Below are 25170 nucleotides of genomic sequence, written 5' to 3'. Positions count from 1 at the left end.
GTTGGCCTCGTACCAGCTCCTCCCTCTGAATCTTCCAGTCATTGTATGCAAACCTGTGCATCATATACACACTTCAAAAATAACAATGCAGGGGCAGCTGAGTGGTGTAGTGGATGGAGCACCAGCCCTGAAGGCAGGAGGACCCAAGTTCAAATCTGCCCTCAGACACTTAATACTTCCTGGCTGTTTGACCCTGGACAAGTCACTCAACCCCAACTGCCTCAGGGGAAAAAAATTAATAATAATGCAATTGGTCAAATTGAAAATAAAGTACCAATGGCTTACACAGCACTTCCAGGTTTTGAAAGCACTTGATATGTAATATGTATTAATTCATGTAATTCCTAGGAAGAAAATGTTGTTACTCCCATTTCACAGATGAGGAAGCTGAGGTTCACAGAGGCTGCATGATCTTCCCACAGTCATAAAGCTAAGGCAGGACTTGGGGCAAGTTTTCTTAATTCCAAGCCTAGAACTGTAGGCACTTCCTCAGAGTCCTATTGTAAGACATAGAAAACAAACTGGTGCAATATAACAGGCTTCTCCTTGCCTTGGGGGCTTTTCCCTGGGTTGGGAAGCGATAACCCATGCCCCTGCAGGGCCTTTTCAGGGGCGGCCTGGCCCCAGACTGGCAGCAGATCCTTGTTAGCCTGCGTAGGGGACTCTGGCAGGCCTAGGCCCCAAGGACCCCCTGCCAGCTCTTCGCCAGGTGTGGCCCAGAAGGGCCTACAACGCCTGTGGGGGCCGCCAGCCCCAGGACGTGCTGCTGGGCAGAGCCGCTGGGGCCCATCTCCTGTAGAACACCCCCAGGCTTTATACCTCCATTAAGAAAAACCCTGGGCCCAGGGCCCCACACCCACTTAGGCCCTCCCCTAATGGGAACAACATCCCCTGGAATCTTCTCTGCTGCGGCTTTCTCGAGCCTCCCTGAGGAAGGAAGCTGGGGGGGAAACAAGTGACCAGCTATCCCCAGGGGCAAAGGTAGTCAAGGACACTGGGCCTGGGGGGGAGGTAGACCCAGGTTGGGTGTGAGGGCCTGAGGGCTGCAGGTGCCAGGAGCAGAGTGGCCTTCTCTGAGGGACATGGCGGAGCGAACTCACGGTCCCAGCGCCGGCCCCTACGCGTGCCATCATGGCAGCCAGCGGTGAGGGCAAAACACTTTAAAGGCAACGGGAAGAGTTTCCTCGTCAACACTTGGAACTGGCTGAAAGAACTCCGCTTGTGGGACCCGGGCACTCCTGAGTCAACACTGAGTAACTGTGTGACCTGGAGGCGGGTCCTCCAGCACCAGGGAAGAGAAGCCTCCTGTTCCTCGCCAGCATCCAGTGGCCCTCGTGCTGCAGGGCTTAGCCTGCCTGGTCACAGGGCCTCGAGGGCCACAGAAAAGGGTGGGACAAAGCAAGACCCAGAGGCTTTCGTGCCCAGGGATGCTTCCAACAGGTCAAAGTCTATGGCGGAGTCCTATCCAGAGCCCAGGTGCCGTCTCCATTTAAAGCTACGACTAGGGAAGCATGGGCAGGGGGCAGGGAAAGATTGGAAGAACCTGCATGATGGCAAGAGCCAGAGAAACCCGCCCCGACCTCCTGTGGCCGTCACAGCGTGGCAGACACAGAAGCCTTATTTCCATCTGTCCAAGGCAGAGAAGGATCCGGTTATTCCTCCACAAAACCCCAAGACTTGCAGAGGTGCCAAGGTTCACTCAATGGAGCCTACGAGTCCGAAGCTGCCCAGAAGAGGCCAGGAGCCCCTGAGGGAAAGTGAGGGAAATGGAGTCCCTGGAGCCCCAAACCTTCCCACTAACCACATGGAGCCATCTCCACTGCCAAGGGGCCGTGGAAACCCTTCACCCCCTAACAAGGGACCACTGGGGCCAGGGAGCTGCCCCTCCGGACAGGGCTCCTGCCTGACCATCTCGGGCATATCATCGTCTCCAGGAGACTCTTGCAAGGTCACAATGACCTGGCTGTAAAGGCCTTGAAACCGCTCTCTCTGGATGATGTTTCCAATTACAAATATAATCCTAAATGGTGCAGGGGAAATAGAGCTCTGGGCTTAGAATCGGGGAAACCGGAGTTCAAATCCAGCTGTGTCCCTAAGGAGAAACTTAACCTCTGTTTGTATCAGGCCATTCAAATGTTCAAAAGGTTCAAATGGAGGATAAAAGGAATAACTTCTAGGAGTTCTAGTGAGGATCAAGTCAGATGGAAATGAGATTTACAAAGCACTGAGTACAGTGCCTGGCATACAATAATGCTATATAAATGCCAGCTATTGTTGTGGTTATGAAAAAGAATAACAATAAATCATCCAGTCCAATACATGGCACACAATGGGGTTACTATTATCAATAAGAATAACATTAACAATATCATAACATTATAAAATTAATAACAATAAATTATTATTATTATAGTACTGTATTGAAAGTTATCCAGTGATGGATAACACAAGATGGTGGCATGTGCACTTTCAGGAACCTACCAGTATTTTACCAATTACCCTCACATTATGCATTGTTTTCAGTAAGCCTGTAGCACTTATACTTCTGAAGTTATTAAAGCTTGTACTAAGACTTCTGGGATATTCTGTATAGGCACATGGCAAATTCTTTTTTATTTTATCTTATTATATTATTTTATTGATCTCTTCTTATCACCTCAAGGAGAGCAGGCCAGTCCAGAGCCTGCAGAGATCGGTGTAGGTGGAAATGTCCTTACCCAGAATGCTGCACATCAGCGACCTCATGGATGCTTCCCCCTCCCCGCCCCAATAGACCCCATCTGTACATGGCTCACACCTGGTCCTTGTAGCACTGCCAGACACTGCAAGGTCTCGATCGTCCTGTCCGATCTCTGCTAGGATAAGTGACTTAACCTCTCTGGGTTTTAGTTTCCTGATCTCTAGGATTGAACTTGAGGATCTTTAAGGACCCTTCAAGCTCTCTGATGTTACAATTTGTGCCGACTCTTCATGAAGCTATTTGGGTTTTTTTGGTCAAAGATGTCGGACTGGACGGCTGCTTCCTTTTCTAACTCCTTTTACAGGTGAGGACACCGAGGCAAGCTGGGTGAAGTGACTTGTCCAGGCTCACACTAAGTGCCTGGGACCACATCCAAGTCCAGAGCCAGCTGTTACAAGAACAGCTCCCAGAGGTCCCCAAGTGACTTCACTCCTTAGGGGCAGAGCTGGAATCCAGGGATCTAATCCCAGGGTTTAATATTCTATTAAGACCCTGAGACGTGTTTAGTATTGGTCAACAAAAACATGAAATGTTGGAAGCACACAAGCCCTCTGAAAAAAAGGTCAGAGAATGAGAAAAAGCAGTTTCTCATAAAAAGTAACTTCTATTTTTTTAATAAATTAAATCTTATTGTTTCAATCAACAAAAATCTATTTTATTCTCCCTCCATCAATGGGGGCGGGGGAGAAGGACACTGAAACCAATTTGCAAAACAAATCTCATGTTGGCCACATTTTAAAAATATGTCTCCTGGGGCAACTTAAGTCCACTCGGACTATAACATCTATACAGCCACTCTGCAATTCTTCAGACTAACCAGTGGCATTCCCATATTGCAGATGAGGAAAGTAAAGGCTGATCTCATTCAATTCAAGGTCATCCCCCTCTAGGTGACAGAGCTGGGCCCAGAATGCAGATGCCAGCTTGGGACTCCTCATCCTCCTTCTAATTTCAGTTTGACCAGGAGCCCCTTGGGGGAACTCAGGCAAGTCCCAGATCTCATCACTTCCCTTTTCTAACTTAAGTGTCTATGGGAAAAGGCCCAGTAAGACTTGGCTGTCACCCCACATTTGTATGTGACTGCTTGTCTTTGTTACAGGCCAAGGTGGGGATTTCCACACAGGGCCTCGACATAAACAAAAGACCTTCATTCACCAAATTACTTATAAAGAAAATCAAGGTGTTGGAAGAGATGATACCTCAATTTCCTTCCCTTCAGCTCTAAATCTGAAGATTCTGGCTCAGAATTATCAAAGCTAATAACTGTCCTAAGTGACTGGATGGCTGCTCTGAAAACCCATGTCAGAGTGGGACGAGACATACATTCTCCATTAAGACTGTCCCGGTGACAAGACTAAAAGCCTAGATGGATCATAATACCAGAGGGCAATGTGAAATCCCCATTTCTTCAATTCAGTTTTTTTCTTTAGTTTTTTAAAAAAATTCAATTTAAGAGTGTTTTTTTCTGAGGTAAATCCAAACCCATCTAGAAGCCACAGACTAATCGCTTCTTTTCTGGGACTCAGTTCATTCATTTGAAAAATCTAAGAATGGAAGCAAAAAAGTTCCTATAATCCTATGAATCCAGGATTATTTTGCTACTTTGATATCTGAGTCACTCAGTCATCTACTCAACGGATGCTCATGAGGAATTAGCCTGCAGGCCCACAGTGAGAAAGGAGGGGCAGAAGGCAAGACCCCAGGGAAAGGACCATCAGACTAGGGTACAGGCAGCAGCCTCACAATTAAGAGAAAAGAAACCTAGCTGTTGGATGGGAAGACCTCATAAACGTCACTGTCTCAGTTTGTTTGGTTTAGAAGGTGCTTCCTGTTTACTGTAAGAGGACACTGTTTAAAACATTCCAGAGAGTTTTAATGCCAAAGGTCAAGCATCTGTCCCCATTCCTTGAAGCCCGAATGGCTAAAGGGTCTCCCAAGGTCCTACAGGGCACGAGTTACTCTGTCATCAGTTCTGACTTTCTACAGGGAAGTCAATGATTTCAGCTCAAGTACTTACATAGATGAGCCCCGAGTAGTACCTCTCCTTCAGGTTGTGGAGCACGGAGGCCTCATTGAGGCAGGTGAGCTCTGCCATGTCTTCCACCTTGGAGAACTTTGGGGGGTTCATCTTCTGGATGTCATCCTTATTCACTTTGACCTTTTTCCCATTCTCAATCAGCTCCACGATGGCTTCATCACCCACTTCCTCTTTGAGACTGGCAGGCTCAAAGCCATTCTTCTCAGAAGGGACCCAGACCAGCTTCTTGGCGGCCCAATCGGCCTGAGCCAAGGGGTTATTGATGAAGTTCTTGTCCACATAGAGATACTTGTCAGCAGCTTGCTGGGCCATCTTGCTTGCTACCTAGGACCTGCCAAACAGAAGGAGGAAAAGAAGATATTAGATATTGCAGCATTCATCAGAGATCCAGCTACCGACGCAAGCTCCCATCGGCCTCTGTAGGAGCACTCACACTTCTACTGTGAGAAGGCTCACAGGCCACCATCCCTGTGACAACATTGTGAAGCGGACACAATAAACACGAGGGCAGAGAATTCAGCGACCTGCCAGGTCCTGGTGAGGGCCAGAGCCAATGCTCTTTCCACCACACCCCTTCTGACAAAATTGTCTCTTGCTATAGCAAATTCTCAACTAACCAGAATCTTTCTGCAGTCTCCCTGTGGAAACAGCAAGTCACCACAGACCACTGAAGCTACTAGCGTTATTTAGCTTATAAAGCAAAGTCTAGCTCTTAATCAGGATTAGATAAACTTGGATCAGATCACAGTAGATCTTCTGCATGATTTGGAACAATAGGGAAGGAAACACTTTCAGAAAGAAAGTGGATTGAAGAATGAAAAAATCCATTTTCAGAAAGGATGCTTAGTCAGAGAAATATAAATTATGCTGAACATACCGAAGCCAACAAACAAAACAAAAACAGGATCCACAAATAACACTCAGAGTTCTTTCTGAATGGAAATGGAGAGGTATGTACTGAAAAGTGAAACCAATTACTCCGATTTTGGTATAGATCAGATAAGCAGGCCCATGCTGGCTCCTGCAGTATTCTACCACATCATGATACCCAGAGAGGCCTTATGTTGTAGCTCTGAAGCAAAGTGTGATTAATATGCATGTCTTTCCCCAGAAGACAGACTGCTCCCCGAAGGTCATCCTCGCACAACCAGCCTAAGTTAATTTTTTTTTTTTTTTTTAAAGAAAGGGCCTCTGTGCTCATCAGAATAATAGCTCTCAATTATGCTGTACTTTAAGGTTTCTGAAGTATTTTGCATTTAAAATCTTATGAGGTAAGGCCCAAGACTAGGGATCCCAAATGGGCACAGGACATTTTAGGAAATTTTATGAACCAAAAAGAGGAGGGGCTGAAAGAGAGCTGGTTCTAATTAAGCAGAAAACTTAAGATGTTGGAATCCCTTATTGGGCTAAATGAGGTTGCTGTCATATTGAGCCTCCTTATTCTGGGAAGAAAACAAAGATCCCATTTCATTCACTCCCAGATTCAAAATCAGTCACAAAGATCCACAAGCCATGCCTGAAGAACTAAGCCTTGGTCCAGCGAGTCGGGCAGTGGGCAAATGTGAAGACAACACAGTTTTATGCTAGTGTGGCTCATTTAAGAGCTTAACAGACACATCATTGAGGTCAGCCTGGTATACACAGAAAGCACTGGTCAATCTGTGGGTTAGACAGTGTTCTGGTGCCCACACACAGCAGAATGAAGCTGGGAGCTCTCCAATCCCTTCCGAGAGCTCCCAACAAGTGCTGGTTTGATTGCCCGCCACAAAGCCAAGAAACTTAGGTTCTCTTCTCAGCTGTGACCATCGCGGCCCATGTGAGATGTCTGGGCTCTCTTGGCTGCCCAAGGACTTGGGGCCCAGGGGATAAAGCACTGAAGACCTGGATTCAAGTTCAGACTCCTTTATTTGGCCTACTATTTGCCTCAACTACTGTTGAGGAAACTTTCCTCAATTGTGAAAGCACCAAGAGTTATTGTGAGGATCAAATGAGGTCAGATTTTTAGAATACTTAGCTCAGGCCGTGACACATAGTACACGACACAAAATCTATGACAGTGCCGATCATTTATCTTCTGCCCTTTGCTCCCAACTTCCCTCCCGCTACGGCACAGGAACAACAGTCAGAATTCCTGCTCCAGCACCTGGGTGAGTCAGAGCCGGCCACTTCATTTCCTTGGGCCTCAGTTTCCTCACGGGCCAATTGAGAAGACTCGATTTCTAAAGAGCTCCCCTCCCTCCCAGCTCTATCCTCATGATCCCCTTACTGTTTACTTCTCTCTGGAGGCTCAGCAAAGCTGCCTCCTGCAGATATCTCTTGGGACATTCTCCAGGCTGGCACCACCCTCAGAGCCCCCGATATTCGGGGACCTGGGAGAGATGTCACATCCCTTGTTCCCCGAGAAGTCTCCCAACACTTGGCAGCAGCTCAGTGCTGTCTTCTCCACGCTAACCAGCTCTAGCCCCTGGGAACCCCCTGGCCCCCCCAGCCTCAACCTCCCCGGACCTGTGTCTGCACACCAAGACAACATCAGGGTCCAGTGGAAAGGAAAAGCTCAGGCCACAGTAGGAGGCTCCACCTGAATGCCCTCAGGCAGATGGCTCACTTCACTTCCCTGGGCTTCAGGTTTCTGATCAGCAAAAGGATCAGCCAGGACCCCATGACCAACAAGGGTCCTCCGGCTCTACACCTGTGACCAAGCCCACCCTCAGCCACAGGGAATGCTGACACCCCAGATCGGCGTCCACAGCTCAAGTGAATCCGCCCCAAGTGCTCTGAGCAGATTCAAATCCCAAGTCGTCTCATCCCAAACGCTTCCAGACTCAGAGGCCACAGAGACCCAAAACTTAGGAAGAAAACTGAGAGAACTAAGGGTTTTCCCTTAGTCTATCAAGATGGACATCTAAGAGCTTACGTGGGATCTGACCCACGCAGGTTTTTACAGATTCTTGTGGGGGGAATGGGGGCAAGCATTGACTTTTGAGCACCCTCCTCCCTTGGGGTCAAAAAATCTATTTCTTTGGAAGCCATCTACAGCACTTAAGCAAACATTTGATTGGTCCCTGGTCACATTCGTGCCTAGGAAAGGAAACAGGCCGCCATCTGTGTAAAGACCTCGAAAAAGAATTTCTATTAGGCCCCTGCATTGTGTATGGCCTTGTGCTAAGTGCTTGGTGAGCACACAGTGAGACCCGAGATCCAGTTGGGCACTATCAGTGAACAAAGTCTAAGAAAAAGCGCTGGCTGAGGCAGACAGGGAAGGCATCGATGGAGCAGGCCTTGAAGGGATAAGGCAGAAGGAGGGGAAAGGAGACTATGTGTCTCTGCCTTCATGGTCACTAGTAGTTTTATGACCAAAAGGAATGCTTCCCTCTCCAAACAGGGAGTAACCAGTAACCAGCTTTCTTAAAGTGATGAACTTTAACACCGTATGTTAAACACAGATGAACCTAGATGGAAAATAACCCTCCTGCCATGCTACTGGCTCCATGACATCACATGCTGCCTTTCTGAGGGCCTCTGCATCTTTCCCTAATCTAGGAATTGGAGCAGACCATTCTGGTCTTGCCTTCAGCTGCTTAGCACCTGGAAATCCATAAACATCCCAAGACCGCTATAAACACTAGGCTGAGGGGAAGCGTTCTGTGGAGCTTCCTGCCCCCAATACCTCAGCAGAACCTCCCTCTCCCCTCCTCCAAATCTTGGAAGAGCTACAGTTCGAATATCTGCACTGTTTACTTTTGATAAATCCAACAAATGCCGAGAGCCTGAAAAGAATACATCCTGTAAGGGGGGGAGGGGACAGAACCCATTATCCCCATTCTCCCACCAGGGTCCCAACCTCCAGGGGAGTTCCCAGAGACCGAGACCAAAAGAACCCCCTTCCCCTTAGTGGGAAGGGGCAAAAGGGATGTTAGCAGAGCATGGACGTTCACAAGGCCACTGGCTTGCTTGCCACAATCAGAACTTTTAATTAAACAACAGCTTGGTAGGACTTTTCCAGTCCAAGGACAGGGCAACAAATAACTTCTCTGGGATGACGTGGTTCCCAAGTAGTGCCAAGATCAATACGCTGGGTCTGGGTTTGGGCCGGTGGCTTTCCAAGGAATAATGGGGCTTCTATTCGGGCTGGCTCTGCTGGTTATAAATCTCTCAAATTCACAGATAACAGTGGTGCACATGCCCCAGGCTGACTGAGGGTCACAGCCCCACCCTTGCAGTTGACTCACTGGGGCCCTGGGCCCTGATTCACTTAACTCAAATGAGGAAACCCATACAAGATTGGTTAGTAGTCCACCTACCCTCAAAGATGCTGGTGGATGAAGCAGTCATCCTAATGAGGGTTTTGGGAAAAGTAAAAGGGCCAAAAGACTAATTTCCTAAATGCTGAACCGACTACTGGCTCTGCCTCCACACCACGTCCCCTCCAATGCTAGGCCCAATCTAGTGGAGGGGCGAAACTCCTACCTACAGGGAACGGGCCCCCGTATCAAAAAAAATCTTTCCAAATAAGCAAGTCCTTTCTGATTTCAGATCAGAAAAAGGTGCTTGCGTATGTGGCGCTTCACAGTAACAGCCATGCAAGGCCGGGCGGGGGAGTGCTCATTGTCTGCCACTGTATTGAGGATGGCTAGCCAAGGCAAGGGCTCTGCTCTCACTGCCCCTTCTCGGCTTCCTGCAGAGAATTCCAACTCCAAGAAACCAAACCAGTTGCCTTTTTAGGCCATAACTGAGCAGGATGCAACCAGAAGCTAAATTAGAACTCTCAGGAAATGATGCAATTCCAAGGAACAGAGTTGACCGAAAAACTGCTTCCAGCCCAATACATACATATACATACACACACATTTCCCCCCCTTGACTTGGTGCTCTACAACCACACCCCACCATGCCTGTGCATGGAATTTTGCTTCTTTCTCTCTTATGCTGTAAGAAACATCTTTTATTATTATTTTTAAAGCAGGTCAGGAGGGGAAATGTTTAAGTATTTTTTAAAAAGACAAATACATAATCCAGAATCTGTCCATTCACAGACTGGCTATGCTGTCTCAGATCAGAGGGAGCTCCCTGGGACCAGAGAGAGAACAGGACCTAGAATGTCTGTGGTTTTAAACAAGAGGCTTCTAAAAGGGCACAATTTCAAAGCTAAGAGCTACAGAGACTCCACTGTCTGCTCAGTCAAATGTGCTTCAATACGGGAGATGTGAATGTTACCAATCTGGTTGATTCCCTGCATTAAGCAAAACACCAGGGGGCAGGGACTAATGGAACAAACAATGGGCCTGGGGTTCCGAAGCTAAGCTCCAGTTCAACTCCTAAGGGGAGTCTCTCTCGGGGTCTCAGTTTCCACATCTTTAAAATAAGAATTAGACTAGAGGGACCCTCTGGAGCTCAAAATCCCATGACTGTAAGTCATTTATGGGTGGTCATGAAAATGGAACATTATGACGCTGGAAATCGACTTTCTGTCCGAGACCGATAAATTGCTTGTTTTGTGTTAAAATGATTTCAACATATCCAGTCCCTTTTACCGAGACTCACCAGTAAAAGTGCCTAAGCCATCGGGTAGGGTTGTCCGGAGGCCCAAAGAAGCTAACGGATGTGCAGGGCCGGGCCTACCCATCAAAATCTCCTCTCCCATTGACTTGGACTCTGGCAGCTCTCCAGAGAGGTCTGTTAAGGTAGGGCCGTAGGGGGTGACAGCCCTTCTTCCTGTACCCCGGAGTGGGAGGGCGGGAAGGAGGGGCTGGAGCAGCTGTTCAGGAGGCTGGTGGGGAAGGGGATGGTGGGAGAGGGCCCTGGCTAGCACCCCCACCTCAGGAATGTTGTTTGCTTGGAGAAGGAGTTCAGACTTGTTTCCATTAGCAGTATTCCAAGCTCTTTGTGCTGATGTTTAGCAGATAAGAAAGCCAGACTGGGGAAAGGCAAGAGAGGAATTTAGCACTGGGGCTTAAAAAGTCTCTCCTCCTTCACTAAACGGCTCTAGACAGACTCCTCATGACTCATCTCCACTAAAGGAACATTTCTAGAGACCATCCATGACTAGAACGGGGAGCTCTCCATCCTCTCACATGGCCACCTTCCTTTGCTGAAGAGCATCAGGTCTGTCACACACACACACACACACAAGAATGAATTCAAAACACTTTCTGTGACTAAGCAAGTGTCTTCACTCCATCTCCTCCCTGGGACATTGGGAGCCTGAGGATGGGGGAGATAATCAAGATACCGGGGAGAACACTCCCATCTGGAGGAAGGCGTGGGTCGGCCTGGGTGACCACTAAGCAAGTCCTACTTCCCAGAGAGTCGGTTTCTTGACCTGGACAAGGAAGGGGCTGGGCAGGACAGTCCCTTCTAGCTCTAGCTCCTCTAGCTCCATGACTAGCCCACTTCCTGTGCAGGTGGGTATGTAAGGGGGGAGGGTCCGATGGGGCGGAACAAGATAAGACTCAAAATCCAGGAATGCAGGGCAATCTCTCAGAGGCGGGGTGGGGGTGGGACCCTAGAGCAGAGCCTCCATTCACACCAGAAAGGCATTTTAGAGGTCACTAAGCTGCTCCCTCTGCAAGCAGGTCATCAGTTCTTTTGGCAAACACTGAGCACAGCACTCAGGCACAAGGCACAGAACTGGCCCGGGAGGGACACACAAGACAATTCTCCATTCGCATCTGTGTCTGTTCCTCTCTAGCTGCACACCGTAATGGGTCAAGACCCTCTCTGGGGGAAGTGAAGGCCTGTTCTGTCCCAACACTTGGACATACCTACTTCTTTGTCTACTAGAAAGCAGGATCCCAAAGGGTAGCACTTCCAAGCCGGGCCAGGGGCCTGCTCTGTTTCCAGTCAGTAACCTCCCAATGTGATTGTTGTTGTTAGAACTGTCCACCTTTCTCCTCCCAACAGGTCGACCGACTTTCTCCAGAGTAGAGCCCAAAAGGCAGCATTTCTGCTGATCGAATAAATGGCTTGGCACTGAACATCTGACTTTTGCTTTTAATTGGTGAGCTATTTGAAGAATGAGCCAGTGCTGTCCTCACCTGCCTAGCTATGAGCTCTCCAAGCTGCCCTATTGTCTGCTGCTATTGCTTCCTCCTGCCCCGAACCCTCTCTGATTCTGAGGGGCCAGCCCCTCATCTTTCTCCCCCATGTCTGCTCCCAGATATTGGCACTTGGCCAATAAAACACTACCCCTCAACCTCCCGGCCCCATTTTTTTTTCATTTGATTTTCTCTCATTTTCTTGTTGTTTCTCTCCCCCATTTTCCTGCTGGTCCCATCCCCACCTTGGATTCATTTGAGGACTTGAAAAAATAGCTTCCCATCCACATGGCTGCATGTACTTCTTGCTCATTACTGGCTTGGGGGGAGGGGGAAGCCTGCAAACAGTACATTCTTCCCTTAAACAAACCCCAGCAAACTGGAAAGAACAGACCACACCAGCCTACCCCTCCCACCCCCACCTCCTGCATCATTTACCTTATATGGGTTGTCTCAGCTTAGTAAGTTTTAAGGAATTTCAGCTGCAAAGTTACTATTTAACAGCCACACTGATCTGTAGGTACCTCGGCACACTGTGTACACCTGGCCCGGGCCGAATCCCTGCCCCGAGTCAGATGATATTTTAAGTAAATACACTGATTCAAAAGAGAGAGAAAAGTCAACTTTCAGATAAAGAGAGCAGATCATAAGATTAGGCTGAAAAGCACCTTGGAGATCACTGAAATCCAATCCTCTCACTTAGATAAAGAAACTCAGATCCAGAGAGGTTATGTAAGTAACAGACAATTCTATTCGAACCCAGACCCTGCTCTACAACATGTGAAGGAGAGAGCACAATGGGGGGACCCACTCAGTCCCTTCTGATCCCCAAGCTATCCTTTTCCCCTCATTTTGCTGAGAGAACAGTTTTTCTTTTCTCAAGCATCTGAGTATGCTCTGCTGAAACCCGATGCAAAAAAAAAAAAAAAAACATATTTAAGAGATTTAATTATATAGCAGCTGCCTCAACTGGAAAGTGCAGCCAATTGGTTTTTCCGAGTTGACACTAAGATGGCTAAAAATTTATCACGTGATCTAAGAAGAGAAAGCAGCTACCGGGAAGGTCTGTCTATCCAGCCCATGACCCATCAGGGCTTAATTGCTGGGTGGGCTTCTGCTCTCCCCAAGGGGAAAGAGGAAAACAATGTTACAAGGCCTCTCTCTTTTGCTAGCCAGGGCAAACCCAACTGCCTGATGATAGTAGTCTGTGACTGAAGGAAAGGGATGTTTCATGTCAGGCACTGTGCTAAGTGCTCACTGAACTTGGTTAGCACTACTTGTCACTCAGCCTTCACGGTTTGGGTCCTACCGTACTATCAACCACCTTAGTTTCCAAATAAAACTAAATTTTAAAATCAAAGGCTCCTCCTGAAGTTAGATCTTGTTTTGCAGGTGAGACATCTGTCTCTATTACCAAACGGATGACAGAAGGACAGAGGGACACAGGCTCTCCTCAATCATCTGTTCTAAAGCCTACAGGAAGCACATATTCTGTCAACCACATCTCAAGGGAGTACTTCTCACTAGGCCCCAAGGCAAGGCTCTGTTAGTTGAAGAGTTTTATCCTAAGCTGAGCAGAAATCCACATCTTTGCACCTTCTACTGAATGGTTCCATCCTTAGTCTGCCCCAGTAATAAGCCAAATAAATAATACGTCTTATAAATAACTCACCTAAAGGCTCAGCCTCAAAACAAAATGGATCGACCATCCCCAGAGGCTTCATTCACTCACCAGCCTGGCCACTCTTCTGCGTTTGCTCTGCTCATCATTGTCCTTTCTAAAGGGGTGCCCCAAACCAAACTCCTGACATCATCTGCCACAACAGAGAATAGCAGCATTGTGGCTTCCCTGAAGGCCTGCCCACCCTAAGATCACCGTCCCCTTTTCTCTGACTGCTGACATAATTACACAGCTACTAGAATCCATCCCTCAGGTCTTTCTAGATCAACTGTTCTCCAGGGACAAGGGTGGTGGGGGCTGAGCAGTCCCACTGAGGGGGGACAAACTGGAGCAACACCAAGCTCAACACTTTCCTCATACTGTACTCCTTGGACACACACTAGATCTCTTTTCAATTATTTTTTAATTAAAAAGGGACAGGACCAATAAAGTGAAACTAGTTGTTCTGGGCAACATAGGAGAGTAGGCAGGCACTGAATTAAGAAGCTGGAACCAAAGACTGAATCCTGCTTTAGTAGTCACTGACTCGCTAAATGAGATTGGGCAACTTATTTTACCTTTCTGAACCTCCTCTTCTATAAAACTGCTGGACTAAGTGCTAAAGGCAGGAAGAATTCTTTCAGTCTCAGACCAGCTCATGCTAACACTGATTCCCTCCCTATACTGTCCAACAATCTGCTTGGGATGTGCCTCGAGTCACACATAGCCTTGTCTAAAATACAATTTTCTCCACCAAAGAAAGACAACTTCTTCCCCAGAATTCTGCAAGAACTTCAACTGGAGATGCATATGCTGCCACAAGCTGTGTCTATGGGCCAAGGCGGAGCTGTCCGAGCCTTCCAGTGCTGGCTGGACACACGGGAAAGAATCATCAAAGTGCAAGAAAGGACCTCTGGGCGTTTCCTCAGACCTCACTTAGCAGAAAAGGAAATGGTGGGCCCAGGAGGCTGTGAGTTGTCCAAGATCATCCAGCTAGTCAGGCCAAGTAGAAAGAAGAGACTGTGGAATGTTCCACTTTCATAAGGATCACTACAGTAAAGCAACAGTGGGTAATAATAATCTCTTATATTTACAGTGGATTATGGTGACACAATTACACAAATACATGTATACACAAAATGGCCCTAAGAACCCTCTAAGACAGATTGGACAGATACAGTCCCCTCCTCTATTTAAAAAAAAAAAAAAAAAAAAGCTTAAGAATATCATTAGTAGTTTTGCATCTCCAAAGAGATCAAAGAAAAAGAACTTACATGTACAAAAATATGGTGGCAGAGAATTGGAAATGGCTGAGGAATGGCTGAACAAGTGAGATAGAACACTATTGTACTTTGACAACATAGCTGATATGTCATCATGTGTACATGTATACATTAAAAATCAATGTTTTTTTCTTTTACATTTCATTGGGAAATACTAAATGAAATAAATTCAATATTTTTAAATTAAATAATTAATATTTTTAAAAGCAGCATAAGAAACTCAACAGCACAGTTGCTTCTTTTCTTTTACTTTAACAGGTTTACTGGACAGGAGGAGGAGGAAAATCAATTTTCAACTAAGGGTGATACAAGAACAGTCCTAAGGATGGATGGAAAACTTTCAGAAATTAAAGTTGGGAAGGTAAATGACACTCTCAATTCACACAGTTAATGAAAGAGGTCTTCTGTTCTTCTAATCACATTCACAGGTCAAAACATAAACAGGTCAATGGCTATACCCAGGAGGGAAATGAAAGCCAAGTTTTTTCAATGGGGATGGCAACTACAAAACAAATCCTGCTTTAAACAAACCATCAGAACAATAATCCCTCACATTTCCCAAAAATACAATTTCACAAACAATATGGATAATCCAAGAGTTCAACAATGAGATAGGACCTAAAGCAAACATACAATCCTAGAAGAAAATGCCTTGGACTAGGGGTCAGAGCACTTGGATTCAAATGTCCACTTTGGTATGAACCACTTGCAAGTTAATTCCCTTTTATTTTTTTCCCTTTTTGGGAGGGAGGGGGAAAATTGACTGAAAAAAAAAAAAAAAATCTCTGTGCCTGGTCCAGATCTCAACAGAAGATCTTAAGATCCGGTAACAGAAGACAAAGGGGTTTTATACATCCTTTAGGGCAGGGTCTATATCTTATTTGCATCTTTCAGACTATCCCTACAAATTAAAAACCCAGAAGAGGGGGAGGGGGCAGGATCAGTGGATAGAACAATCAAAGGACCCTGGGTAAATCACTTAATGACTATCTGCCTCAGTTTCCCCATCTGTAAAACATAATAATCAATAGTTCCTAGGGTTTGTTGTAAAGATAAAAATTTTGCATGTTTATTTAATAATAAAGTAATAATAACAACTTTAGATGAACTGGAGAAATCCTTTTGGTTGAATACCAACTAAACTAGGTAACAAAACCAAACCATAAAATAACAAAATCCAGCTGGTGACCAACCTGTGGAGGGAATCTAAGGGTCAAATTTATAAATAATCATATAGTGGGAAGAGCACTAGCCTGAAGAGCTGCGTCAGAACCTCCCTTTTCATATTTATTAGCTCTAATGTAAGCCTAGGCAGGTCATTTCACCCATTTCCTTGTTTGTGAAATACCTGCAACTTAGTATTTCACAGACTGGTTCTGAGGACAGCACTATGTAAACAGTCACGGGTGAGCTGCTGCTACTGCGGCCATTGGTGCTATTACCAAGAAGCCACATGTGGCAATAAGCAAAGAAGTTCCAAGTTTACCTTCTGGTCAAGGTAAGTCTTGGAAAGAACAGTCTCTAAACCAATCCCTCTCAAGTATCCCAAGACCAAGCTGGCACAGGTGAAAGCTGGGATAAATTACAGCCTGGTTCATGGCTCTTTTAGGTACCTAATAAAGAGAGGAGAGAAAAAAAATTTCTGTTTGTCTGGATTTGGGGTATGCCTGGACTCCAATATAGTTAATGAAAAAGGAGGAAAAAAACCCCACCAAATCCCATATTTGACTACTGGGATGTTCATGCCTCTGGATTCTCCATTTTGTCAAGTGAAATGTTGGTAGCCAGCAGCCCTGGGTTTATGGATTGAGCTGGTTACCTCTTGCTGGGTTGGACAATGTTGGGCAGGTCATTTCCTTTGTAAAGGTCGATGTCCAGATCTATAGAGCAAGGGTAGCTGGACTAAATGGACTTCCCAGGTTTGACAGCACAACTTTCTGCAATTCAGCTAATGTTGAGTATATAAGATTCAGCCTAAAGAGGCTGAAATAATGAGAATGTCCTGGACATGACAGTAAATATCCACTGAATGCCCCACACTGTAGGATTACTTTTCAGCAGAAGAGAGAACACATGAACACAAGTGTACACACTCACTCTCTCTCTCTTGGCAGCAGGTATAGTAGATGGTCAAGCTTAGATTGTGAACACAAAACTCAGAGCCAAGAAGACAGAGATACTGCTGCTTTGAATAGGTGGGGGGCATTTCCCCGCTGGGAGTCACCAATACCAATGGAATTATAGCTTTCTTCTTCACAGGGCAAGAGCCCACAGAACACTCTCTCCCCACCCTCTTCATTCTTTTTCTTGAAGAAGGTTGCTCACTTTAAAGCAAATCCAGGAGATTTTCATGGGCTTGAAGGACAAAGGCAGGTCATTCCACCCAAAAGCACAATATTGCCTCTGATTGCTTTACTACATGCAAAGAATGATTTATGGCCACAGCCAAAATCACACTCTGGTCCTGAAAAGACTGAAGAGATACCTGGGAGCACAGGGAAGGGCTTCAGTAGGGGCTGAAAGCAAAACTTTCTCATTTAAATAAGACCCACAATAGGACAGGGAAACCTTTGGGGAGGCACTAAGGGATGAGATTCATATTTCAAAGGAATATACAGAGCGTGAAGACCTTGGTGATCACTTTGCCCAATTGCCTCCCTGAGGTCCAGAAGTAAAGTCTACTATGAGCCAGCAGTATTTCAAGGAAAGTCTTAAAGTCACCCTGCCATTTCCCAATGACATTCCAAGACCCTTCTCTCCCCATAAATTGCAGGTCACACTTATTGTCCATTCCCAGTCTCAGGACATCATTGACTCAAGCTTCTAAACAATGTTTTCCCAATGGATGTCTAAGAGTCAAAGGACAGGACAATCACCAAAGAATTCAAAGAGGCACATCTTGGACCACCAACCATAACCAAAAAAGAATTGTTCCTGAGAAATAAGGATGTTATCAGGAAGATATGACTGAAGAATGTCTTCTGGTTATTCCACTGGGACCCATGCAATAAAGAAAACTCTATGCTGAGAGCATCTCTGGGGCAGAACTGAGATCAAGAGTAAAATGGCTGTGTGAATGGTTACAGCCCTCACAATTGTTCCACATCCATCAGAATTCAGATCCAAGGTGGTTAACATTGGCAAAGTCTGGGATTGAGTGTTAGAGATAACAAAGAGGAAAATGCCCATCCCTGCCCTCTAGGAGCATAGTCTATTTCAATGCAGAGGAATAGAAGAGGGCGGAATTTGGAGTCAGAAGATCAGGGCTCAAATTCTACTTCCTACCAATACTGACTGAAGTAGGTACTTTTTGCCTTAGGCCAGAGTGTATTCAGTTATCTGGTAAGAATAGATCATCTAGAGGGCCTCCTCAAGTGCTAAATCCTATTACCCACACCCAAGCTAAAGACATTGTGTCTCTCTCTCCCTTTTCTACACTCCTCTCCCCACCCTGCTTTTCCACTCACTCAAAGAGCTGGACCACTCCCTTCAGTCTGGCCAGAAATGGAACAAGTCCTTATCAGATTGCCATGAATTATGGTCAGGTTCAAGAACTTCTGACCAGACAAAAGTCATCAGATAATACTCCAGCTAGATGCTTTGATCTCTTCCCTTTAACCTTGATCAGTTAACCAAAACATTCTTTAAATTCCTAGTAGAAACCAAAACACAAGAAACTTCAACCACTAGTTCACCCAAGGACAATTAAATAAAAAAAAATAATCACCAGGGGGTGGGGGTTTGGCAGCTAGGTGGCACAGCTTATCCAGGGCCCTGGAATCTGGAGGGCCCGAATTCAAATCTGACTTCAGACTTTTATCACTTACTAGCTGTGTAACCCTGGGCAACTCACTTATCCCTCCCCCCCAAAAAAAAAAATCATCGCGGTATTATTCACCCTTCACCCCCAGAGACCTGTCTGCTCAACTGGATCTGAAAATCACTTCTTCCTTTCGACAAGGGCTGCTCAGGAAGTTGGGGAGGACACTGAAGGAAGCCCAGATGAGATGGACTCCCAAAGGGCGAGGGCCTTCTGGTTCAGAAGGGCCTTGGCTCTTCAGTTAGCACCTCCAGTACAATGAGGTATTTCTCAATGGCTGCTGCTTGGCCCATCCCCACCCACTCCTCACAGCAGTAAATAGGAAACAGTCAGTGGGCGAGCAGTCGAGCTTTGTCCAACAGTAAAGCTCTCTGGGAGATGGTTTTCTAGCAGGGTGCCTGCCCTTGGAAGACTTGCCTCCTAACAAGCTGAGGGTCCCTTTAAACGTAAGGCAGAGTCTTAGTCTCCTCTCTGGCTTGAGCAACCAGACAAGTCTTGGCTTGAACACAAAGGGCTGTGCTTTATAGTGGGGCCATAAAGTTAGTAACATGCACAAGGTCTGGGAAATAAATAGCCAAGGATCATTCCGGCAGCACAGTGAGGAAGGTGTGTGGCCAAAAAGAGGAAGGGAAGGGAAAGAAAAGTCGGAGTGAGACAGTCAGAAGACAGGGATGGGCTGCCACCCCATGTCTGGGCATGGAACTCGAATTTAAGTTTACAATCAGGACCAATATCCCCTTGAGGGACTGTTGTTTCTCATTAGCACAAGCAGAGGCATCCTCAGAAGAACAGGAGATGTGCCCACAAGCAAAGAACTTTCAGAGGGGAGAACACATTCTTGGTAGTCACTCTAAAATCAAGACAAATAAAATTCTCCCTCTTAAGGACGCAGAACAAGTAGCAAACCCCTGCTGCAAGAGGCCTTCCGGCTCATTATTCTGCAGGGGGCCTGCAGGATGAGACAGATGGAACTCTATTAATCTCTAGAGAGCAAGACACACAAGAGGGGTGGCTATTTGTACAAGACGGGAGGCTTCTGGCAAGCCAAATCTTCTCACTCCTTCCCCACCTCCAGACACTGAATCCAAGGGAAACAAACTACTTTCATCTCAAGACTGAAAAAGTTCTTCAGATGCATTGAAAAATCAATTAATTTGCTAAGCATGATTATGTGTACTATGCTGGGTAATATGCAAAGGTTTACAAAATACTTTAAACAAAATCTCTCTCACAATAACTGGCAAAGAGGCAGCACTAGTTTCTTTCATCATATATAAAATGAGGATGAGACTTAAAATTGATTTAAATGACTTATCAAATTTAAGACTTACATGTGGGATTTCACTTTAAGATCAAAGCTTTCTCCACTATACTACCAAGTGAATACTTAATTTTCAAACCTCAAAATGGGCAGCCAGAGTAGGAAGAAATCATGGCAACTAGCCTCAATCATAACGGAAGAAAAGATGGCGTAAGCCCAATGAGTCAAAACAAGAAAGGGTTAGATAAGCTTTGACACAAATGGATGGAGCTCTGGACTGGAAATCAAGTAACCTGGGTTGCACTATTGATTCCCACTTACTAGTTTTGTGATTAACCACAGGCAAAGCACCCTCCTCTACTGGGTCTTCACCCATAAAATGAAGAACAGTGAACTGAGGGATCCTTCTAGTGATGGTCTTTGTTCTCCAGGCTAAGGCAGAGGTGATTATCAAAAGGGTGACATTCCTGCACAGCCAAAATCAGATTAAAAAGCAACTGGGAAATAAAAACACAGATTACATTCTCTCAGTCAATAGGAGGCCCAAAGGGGATGACTGGGTTAGTTTGAATTTACTAGTATAGCAAACTAGAATTTATTATCTATATATTAGCATAGAATACCTATTGTTATATATTGATAATATATTTCTAATTGAATTTGGACATTTCTGGTATAAATCACCCACCAGGATGCTCCAAAGTTCCAATATTCTATACTCCCATATAACACTATTATCTATATATAATCTAACACGATACTCCTATATAACACTATATAAAAGCCCCAATCCAGCTCTCAATGTCACCCTTTTCCCCGATTCAGAGGGTATTTCTCATTTCTCACAAAAAAAGAAGTAACAGCTTCTTGGTGCTCTCTGGGGGAAAAAAGCATCCAGACATGACTAACCCATTTGTGGGTTTAAAAAAGGGCAAACATGAAAAAATGCTCCAAATCACTATTGATGAAGAACTAAAACATTCGGAGAAACCATCTCACACATACCAGGAATAATAAATGCTGGAAAGGATATGGAAAAATAGGGACATTATTGCATCACTGGTGGAGTCGTGAACAGGTCTGACCATTCTGAAGAACAATTTGGAACTATGCCCAAAGGACATACTCTTTGGCCCAGCAATACCATTACTTGGTCTGCACCCCAAAGAAATCAAAGAAAAAAGGAAAAGGAAAAAAGATTTATAGAAACTTTTTTCAATAGTATTTTATTTTTCCAAACACATGATTTTCAACATTTGTGTTTGCAAGACTTTATGCTCCAAATATTTTTCCCTCCTCTTACCTCCCTCATCTCCAAGACAGCAATTCAATATATAGGTTATACGTGTGTAATCCTTTTAAACATAATTCCATATTTGTCATTTTGTGCCAAGAAAAATCAGACCAAAAGGGGGGGAAAACCACATTAAGAAAAGACAAACAAACAAAAAAGATGAAAATACTATGCTTCGATCCTCATTCAGTTTCCATTGCCTCTTGGTATAGGGTGTAAGATGTTGGTCAATTATTGCAGTTCTTTTTATGGTGGCAAAAAATTGGAAACTGAAGGGATGCTCATTAACTGGGGAACAGCTAAAAAAGGGTGTGGTACGAGTGTGATAAAATGCCATTGTGCTATGAGAAATCATAAAGCACAATAGTTTCAGAAAAACCTAGGAAAACATATGAACTGATGCAAAGTGAAGGATGCAGAACCAGAAGATAATATATAGTAGCAATATTGTATGATGATCAACTGTGAATAGCTATTCTCAGCAATCCAGCAAACTAAGACAATTCTAAAGGCTTCATGACAAAGAATGCTATCTATCTACCTCCAGAGAGCTGATGGACTCCGAGTGCACAGTAAGGCATACTTTTTTCCCTTTTATGTTTGTTTTTTTATTGCTTATGGCAACATGGCTAACATGGAAATATTTTGCATGACTTCACACATATAAATGACATATTGTTTGTCTTCTCAATGGTTTAGGGGAAGGAGGCAGGGAGAGAAAGAATATAGAACTTTAAAATTAAAAAAAAATTTTTTTTTAAATAAAAGGGCAAGTTGGTCCCTAAACATCAAGTGAGGAAAACAGGAAGGAAGTCTTCTAAAGCAGTGAGGTGACAGTGGATAAAGCACTGGACCAGCAGGCAGGGAGACCTAAATTCAAATCTGGCTACAGATATTTACTAGCTATGTAAATATCTAACAATAGTTGACCCTGGACAAGTCACATTACCCTATTTGCCTCAGTTTCCTCAACTATAAAATAGGGAAAACAAAAGCATCCACCTCACCCCCACCCCCCCAAGGTTGTTGTGAAGACCAACTAAGATAATATTTGTAAAGCACCTAAGCATAATGCTTGGCACATAGCAAATGCTTAAGAAATTTCCTCCCTAAGTGGAGAAATTGAAGATGAGAAGTTTTAAGGCAAGAGGGAAACTCTCTTCCCAAATTGTGCAAGAGCAAAGTTTCTTTCTCTTGCTTCCCTCTTTGTTCTTCCCATCCCCTAACCCACAAGGAAAGTATAGACATGAGGGCAACTATGCACGTTGGAGGAGGGGGAGGAGTGGTCAGCAAGTCTGTTGCAGGAATTTGTCTTCTTCATGCCTCTCTTGCTTCACCTTCTTGGTCCTAATAGTATTGTCACAGTGACTATCTTCCTGGCTATCAGTCACAGAGCATCACGTTGCCTCCCAAGATCCTACCATACTCGACTGATGAGGATTTTCTGGCCCTCAGGATGAAACCCTAGAAAAGGAGCACAATGGGTAACTAACACTTTCTGTCTTTGTGCTTGTGACATGGAGCCTCTTTCTCGTTCTGGAGTATGCATTGGTGACATAAACCTTCCATTTTATTGTCTCTCAGAGAATCCTATGACTCTGCCTAGAAGGCACCTAGAAGTGAAAAGACTGAGTAATTAGTTCATGAGACATGGTGGTACAGGGAAAAGAACTCTGGTTCAAGGACTTGGGTTCCAATCCCACTTGATATCCGTATGACTTTGACCAACTCACTGACTCTCCCTGAGGTTTTCTCAACTGCAAAATGGACCTGGAATAGAATCCCTTTCCCAAGGTCTGGGGATGGACTTCTTGAGAGTTATCTCTTTTAACAAATGAAAAAAAATGAGCCTTGGGTACTTAACAAATGCCATGGCCATAGTGGATGGCAGAATGACAATCAGATCTAAACCAGAGCCCAGAATTCCTTCCACTGGAATATATGTCCTCTAAGATTCTGGAATCCTCTCCTTTGATTGAAGGCACAAAGGAGCTGAATTTCCCCCAAAAAACTAACCAATCTCTAGAAGGAAAAAGTCACTTTCTTATTCAACCTAAGAAAGATTTCATCAAACACCGCTGTGACACCATGCCAAAAAGAAAATAGTCCCCAAGGCTTTCAGCAGCCTTCCCAAACAAAGGAAAAAAGACAACTTTGCCCATTTTCATCTGCATAAAGAGCTGGTCTATGAAGCATTTCTAAAAAGACAACAGGAGCTGCTTTCTGCCCAGTATCCTACAAATAACTCAAGCTCAAGGTCCTTTAGAGCCGAGAAGACCGGAGACATACCCGTTCTCTTCCCCTGCCCCCTCACCCCAGTCCTTCAAAGGAGGTCCCAGAAGCAATCCACAGGAGGTCTCTGGGATCCAGACTGTCAACAAAAGGGGAATTTGGAGGGTGGACCTTTACACTGCCATCATTCACAGGGTAGGGAGTAGGGGAGGATGGAATTAGCCAGCCATCTGCTCTGGTTATCCTTATATTAAAGGGCTGGGCTTAGCCAACAGACAGGAAATCTCTTAGGAGGTGTTGGCAATTTACTAAGTGCCTTGAATCAATATTGAACAGAGAGCGCAGCCCACTCCCTCCCTTTCACTTCATCCGACATTTCAGACTGCTCCTCAATGGAGGAGCCAGATCATGCCCCAGACCTTTGAACAGGAACCCGGCCTCTGTTACTTTTGTTACAATTGAACAACTTTCTTAAACAAGTCAATGCCCTTAATGAATAAATTAAGTTTTAATAGAAACAGTTCCTCTATCTTCCATGGGAAAATGCTGTTCTTTCCAACCATAGGAGACAAGGTAGTCAGAAGAGTGGACCAGTTAAGTTCCACGGATATCCCCCTGCAGACAGATGCCTACTGGCTAGACAAGCAAGAGCACTCAGACCTGTGGAATGTGGTGAGGAGGACTACTCTGTACAAATCCGGGCCCGAAAAAACCGCAGCCCCACTGATGCCAGGCTGGCGACTGGTCCTTCATTCCTCAGGTTTCTCCCCAGCCCAGTTCATCTGCTATCTACCTGCCAAGGTGATTTTTCTAAAGTGCACATCTAACCATGTTACTCCTGTGCTCAGTGAACTCCTGTGGCTCCCTATTATCTCCAGACTCCAACACCAACTTCTCAGTTTGGTATTTGAAGCTTCCCAAGCTGGCCCCTTCTTGCACTCTATGATCCAGCTAGACTGGTCTGACTTGCTGTGCCTCCCACACACCCCTCCATCTCCTGTCTCAGCCTTGATGCCCAGAATGTCGTACCGCCCCCATCGGCCTCCATCTTCCCTCCCTCCAAGAGTCAGTGAAACTTCACCTTTTTCATCAGACCTTTCCCACTTCCCTCTAAGGTTATTTTCCAATCTCATTGTGCCTACCTATTTACATGTGCTCTCCTCTATTAGAATCTCTTCGAAGAGAGGGGTTATTTTTTGGGTCTTCTTTGTATCCCCTTAGTGAGCACTTGGTAAATGCTTCTTGACTGTCTGTCTGGTTATGGGACAACATAAAATTGGCAACTGAGGCCTAATCAGCACCTAATCCAACCAAGGAGGCTGATGAGGCTGCCCCGCTTGGCTATGGAGGACCGGTTAAGTCTGAATCCTGCCCACTATTCAAGGGCCTGCTGCAAGTTATTCCTCCTCCCTTCCCTGCAGACTACAGTCCACGAGTTATTAAGAAACATTTGTTAAGGCTCTTCTAAGGGTAAAGCAAGAGGGCAGCTGGGAGTCAAGAAGACCTCAGACACTTATTTCCTGTGTGATTCTGAAAAAGTCACTTCACCCCGCTTGCCTCATCTATAAAATGAGCTGGAGAAGGAAATGGCAAACCACTCCAGTATCTCTGACAAGAAAACACCAAATGGAGTCATGAAGAGCTGGGCATGGCTGAAATGACTCAATAACCCCAAGTGCACAGCATTGTGCCTCAAGTCTGCAGCCCTGCCAGCAGGGAATTCATATTCTCTCAGAGGGAAATGAAGAAATGCACAGTAATTTCAGGAGAAGACTCTAGAGATTGGTTTGATTACAGGAGGGCTCCCA

General features: G+C 45.3%; 1 protein-coding gene across 2 annotated transcripts in view; it reads right to left on the bottom strand.

Annotated features, from left to right (window-relative positions):
* MYH9 (myosin heavy chain 9) overlaps positions 1-25170 on the bottom strand; it is a 77123-nt gene that overhangs the window by 42228 nt on the left and 9725 nt on the right. The window contains exon 2 of one of the 2 annotated variants that reach the window (XM_031938143.1): positions 4758-5109. In XM_031938143.1, the coding sequence (XP_031794003.1) occupies positions 4758-5090 (333 nt within the window). In that variant the 5' untranslated portion in view covers positions 5091-5109. Of the gene's footprint in view, positions 1-4757; positions 5110-25170 lie in introns of those variants that run through there. The other variant, XM_031938144.1, reaches the window with a different exon arrangement.

This window comes from Sarcophilus harrisii, chromosome 5 (genome assembly GCF_902635505.1).
Source record: "Sarcophilus harrisii chromosome 5, mSarHar1.11, whole genome shotgun sequence".
In the NCBI taxonomy this organism is placed as follows: domain Eukaryota; kingdom Metazoa; phylum Chordata; class Mammalia; order Dasyuromorphia; family Dasyuridae; genus Sarcophilus; species Sarcophilus harrisii.
Note: the sequence above shows the minus strand (reverse complement) of the source record. Positions and strands in the feature narration are given on the sequence as shown.